Raw genomic sequence first — 5444 nt, 5'->3', positions numbered from 1 at the left:
ACACTCTGGGTTATATTCCAGTATTGGTTATAATCCAATACTACTTTATTTGGTTACTCAAATTGTTCCAGCTTTGGCCCTTGGGAGCTCTTTCAGTTGGCTCCTGTGTCCCTTTGACATGTCCCCATAACTCTCAGGTTTTTTTTTTTTTTAAGCAACCTATTTGCTTTTCAATGGATTTTGTTCAGTCTAGGGTAGTAAGTCTAATAGCATTTAGCTCCATTATTCTATGAGCATTTCTCTTTTCCATGATTAAAGTAATAGACAATAATGAAAATGAAAGATAAAAGTAGAAAAAAGTACAATTCAATCTTTATTACTCGAGTGTGTTCTCTTGAAGTGTCTTCTTTTTTCTGACTTTGCACACTTTCACCATTTCTTTTTCTTTAAAAATAGGTCTAATCATTCTTTGTAAATAATTTCATATTTGGGTTATTTCTATTTAACAATATATTATGAAAATTTTCCTGCCTCATTAATATATATCACTTAAAATGTTCTATATAGATCAATTAACCTTTCCTTTTAATTGATTAAAATTAGCCCATAAATATCCTCGGTGTATTGCATAATGATGCATAGCAGGTCTTTACACAGGGACTGAATAAACTAGCTATTTAGAGAGTTTCGATATTTCTTAATTATAAATAGTGATGAAAGGAGTGTGTGTGAGGCTACAGGTTAAGTACTTTTACATATTTAAGATTTCTAGAAGTTGAGCAGAGTCCAATAATAGCATCAATATTTTTGAAGCTCTTAATTCATGATTAGATTATATAAAATTGAGCAAATTGTGTAAGGCTAACCCATTGAAAGAAAGGGAAAAATATTGTCCATTCTGCCCAAATAAGCAAGGGATCACTCTTTGAGAATATCAACAAAATGGGCTGATTAATGAGACATAAGTCTTAAGTTTTTCTTGTTAAATATCTGTTTTCACTCACCTCATCAACATCTCTATTGATGGCCTTTATAACATGTACTATGGAGAATATGAGTAATTTTGTCTATTTTCAAGGAGCTTAAAAATGATCTGGGGAAAGAAGAATCACAACACTAGAAATGAGAGAACTCAGATTAGAACAGATTTGCCTAGCTCTTGTTCTACTGTTACTTCAATTTCAGAATATTAATACCTAATGGACATGGTATACCTAGAGAATAAGTAAATGGTAGAGCACGTGAAATGGACCATAAGTATAGTGGAAATTGTTATGGGTTTTGCACTAGGGAAAGTTTTATTATTTAGAAGAGAAGCCTCAAAGTGTCCCTAAGAATATGGTTATATAGACAGAGGAATTTGTCTACCTAAAAAGAAGAAAACATGCAGAGATAAGAAAAAATGGATGGGGAATGCAGAAAACCATGAATTTGTTTTTACCAAAACAGAAGTTGTATTTTTGCACTATTAGAAAACAGTATTGGATATTTAGAGTGGTTGAGAGGCTGACTGTGAAGGCCTTGGCGAACTTGGGGATTGATGATGGAGTTATTTAATTGTAGGTTTTTAAAGAAGACAATAATAGGATGAAAACAGAATTTCATGAGTAATGTTCAATTCCTTAAAGAAAACTGTATTTGTGGGTAATTACATTGTGCATCATCAATACTGAATTCTATATAGTTGTAAAATGCTCTAGATTTTCGTGTGTTCATAGGAATATATTTTTATCGTATTGACAAACCCAAGGAAAATAACTATGCATATGAACACCATTCTCTCATTAAATAGTATTGAACACTGTTGTCTTAATAAATAGCATATAAATGTAAATATATACTAATATCCCCCCACACACACACTGTGCTAATGTGTATATTACTTTTCTCAAAGGCTATCCAGGAAACAAACTGTTAAGAGTTATCATCCTACTATGTGTGGCATGTTTTCTTTTCCATTAGTATAAGCTACTTTGATCTTTTTCTAAAGCAAATTAGGGAAAAATACATACTTCTAATAATTTTTTTAGAATAATTATTCTGTTTCTGTTTAAAAATGCTCACATTCAATTTGACAGTTAAAAATATACTTGAAGTTCCTAATTTACATGGATTTTGTTTTAACACTGTTTTTAATCTAGATCCTGAATATTCATTATATATTTCATTCATTCATTCACTCCTTCAATAGATATTTGAGTAGTCATAGAGTATTCCAGATGCTAGAATGTGTCCTGTTCTCTTGAAATGCAGTTTCAAAAATGAGATTTCAAAAAACATTAGTATGAGTCTTTAAAGGATTATCCATAAAACTGAAAGGAGATATAACCTTTCTAGACACAGAAAGGAATAACTTTACATACAAAATAAGACTTAGCACTTTGCATCAATCCAAGGTTCTCAGAGTAGGAAATTGACTTGATGATATGTGTATATGGGGGAAAAATACATCCTCTGTTGGATAAATGTACCCATGGGGTGTCTCAGAGAAACAGAGCGTACAGCATCATGATGCTTCTTCCTTCTGTTTCTGATGATTGGGAACGTAAATTGCAGGAAATTGATGGGATTACAGAATAAGGAGATGCAAGGCTATTCCCAGGATTCACATGAGGCACATTCCCCTGGAAGTATTTTCTCCATTCTGGTGAGAAATAACGACACAAAAGGAAGGCTATACTTTATTTACTGAAGGAGCTTTATAAGACTCTAGATAATTGAGAAACCATTAATGATGAAAATAATTTTTTAGAGCAAAACCAGTAAAACCAGTGTTGTTATAAGCATGGGCTAATAGGAAAGTTATACCATAAATTTAGATGACTGTACTGAAAGAACTGTATTTCTATTATCCATATAAATCAGTTACCTCAAGCCACCTCATTTTGTCATTTTGAAGCTTGTGATAAATAAAAATGCACAGTCCAAACAGCAATCCTTTTTATAGCCATCAACAAGTAAATGAATGAATACCAACTGAAAATGAAATAAATTCAGTTCCATTTCTCTGTGGACCTGTGCATCCTTGGTACTTTCTACTTAAAATCCTAGAAGAGTCGTTTGATGTGAATGATGTTAAATGTTGAGTGAATAATTTTTACGTGGTTAATATATATCATAATATATGTCATATATATAATTATATGGTTTCACTCTTACAAAGTGTGCAATGACCATCACTGATACTAGCATGAGCTCGGAGGGTTTCATGCAAGAATGGAGCAGGGAAGAGGCAATACATTTCTCAGGACCCAAAAACTTACAAGTAAGGCATAATTTAAGGTTTAATTAATAGTTCTTTACCAGAATCTCTTTCAAAATATGGGTCTTTAGAATCCTTGCTGTATTTTCTACATTTATCATTTCCAGGTTAAGAAACGATATTATTCTGTGAATGTAGAACCCACCACAATCATTATCATATTTATGAACATCTTTATAGCACAAAGAGGCATTCAATATCATGTCGTTTGATTGTTTTAATATTATTTTACTGAGGAGGAAACTTAACCCTGGAAAGGAGATACTTGTCCTATGTTGCCCCCAATGAGTAGCTCAGCTAGGTGTCGTATTGAGGTCTTTGGATTCCAAGTTCACAGTACAATGGTGATTTCATGTGCTGTTTTTATTTTTGTCTTTCAGAAATGTATATTCTGAATTCTCCTTGCTATTTGGTACACTTCTCTGGAACATTTCAGAAATCAATGACTAACAAAATCACCCCCCAAAAGTGGGAGGTGCTTTAAGTTCAGGTACCCAGTCTAAGTATCAAAATTAAACACCAACATGAACCATCCTTTCTGTGACCACGACTTGTCTGCCCACAACTGTCATTCATTTTGATTATGATAGGATAAAGTTGACAACATGGAAAGGGCAAACCATTCGGTGGTGTCTGAGTTCATTCTGCTGGGACTTTCCAAATCTCAGACTCTTCAGATTCTATTCTTCCTAGGATTCTCTATGGTCTATGCTGGGATAGTGTTAGGAAACCTCCTCGTCTTGGTCACCGTGATCTTTGACTCACGCCTTCATACACCAATGTATTTTCTGCTTATCAATCTCTCTTGTGTTGATATGAGCCTGGCTTCTTTTGCTACCCCTAAGATGATTGTGGATTTCCTCCGAAAACAGAAGACCATCTCTTGGTGGGGATGTTATTCTCAGATGTTCTTCATGCACCTCCTAGGTGGGAGTGAGATGATGTTGCTTGTAGCCATGGCAATAGACAGGTATGTTGCCATATGCAAACCCCTCCATTACATGACCATCATGAGTCCACGAGTCCTCATTTGGCTGCTGTTATCCTCCTATACAGTTGGATTTGTGCACTCATCTAGTCAGATGGCTTTCATGTTGAATTTGCCCTTCTGTGGTCCCAATGTGGTGGATAGCTTTTTCTGTGACCTTCCCCTTGTGATCAAACTTGCCTGCAAGGACACCTACCTGCTGCAATTGCTGGTCATTGCTGACAGTGGCCTTCTGTCCCTGGTCTGCTTCCTCCTCTTGCTTGTCTCCTACACGGTCATCATATACTCAGTCAGGTACCGTGCTGCCAGTGGTTTGGACAAGGCCTTCTCCACTCTGTCAGCACACATCACAGTTGTGACTCTCTTCTTTGCCCCATGTGTCTTTATCTATGTATGGCCCTTCAGCAGGTATTCTGTCTATAAAATTCTCTCTGTGTTTTACACAATTTTCACTCCTCTCTTAAATCCTATTATTTATACAGTAAGGAATCAAGAAGTAAAAGCAGCCATGAAGAAGATAAGGACTCGACATATAAATTCAAAACACACTTTGTAGATGATGCTTCTGAAGAAATAATCTCTTGTGTGGACATTTTAAGGAATGAAATTTAAGCTATTTCAAGTTCTGTAAAAGGAACCAGTAGGTATAACTTTTAAAGAGCAAACCCCTTGTATTAAAGAGGGCACGTTCTGCATGGAGCACTGGGTGTTATACGCAAACAATGAATCATGGAACTCTACATGAAAAACTAATGACGTAATGTATGGTGATTAATATAACATAATAATAATAAAAAAAGAGCAAACCCCTTTTCTTGTCACTGTCAGTGATTAAACACATGACATGTACAGTCTGGAAGACATGCATTTAAATCCTTTCTTCACTACTTCTTATGCAAATTTGAAAAAATGAATAAATTCTCTTTATCTACTTAGTTTATCTACAAAACTTCTTTATATGTTTCTTTTATTATTTTGACATGTTTTTAATCTTCACAATTATTATTACTACTTCTATTATGCTTGTAGTTATTACTGCTGCTATTATAGTTATAGTTAATATTGGGAATCTATATGTAGAAAATGCACACAGATGATGCCTCACATAGCCATGTAGCTGAGTGCCTGGTACTATTTGGTGCTAGAAAAACACATTTTGTAGATGATCCCTAGATGATGTGTATTAACTTTTAGTTACTCTTTTGCCCCAGATACAGCACCTCCAACCATGCTTCACATATTTTGTGAGACCAC

The 5444-nt window shown here is 34.6% G+C and overlaps 1 protein-coding gene across 1 annotated transcript; it reads left to right on the top strand.

Annotated features, from left to right (window-relative positions):
• The first annotated feature begins 3801 nt into the window (after positions 1–3801).
• On the top strand, positions 3802–4746 carry LOC114221319 (olfactory receptor 4K13). Its single transcript, XM_028119436.2, has one exon. The coding sequence runs from the start codon at positions 3808–3810 to the stop codon at positions 4744–4746; it is 939 nt and encodes a 312-aa protein (XP_027975237.2). The 5' UTR covers positions 3802–3807.
• The last annotated feature ends 698 nt before the right edge of the window (positions 4747–5444 follow it).

Source organism: Eumetopias jubatus, unplaced genomic scaffold (genome assembly GCF_037043125.1).
Source record: "Eumetopias jubatus isolate StellerSeaLion01/CBP00866 unplaced genomic scaffold, mEumJub1_p1.0 scaffold_7, whole genome shotgun sequence".
Classification (NCBI taxonomy): Eukaryota; Metazoa; Chordata; class Mammalia; order Carnivora; family Otariidae; genus Eumetopias; species Eumetopias jubatus.
This window is presented reverse-complemented; position numbering and strand designations above follow the sequence as displayed.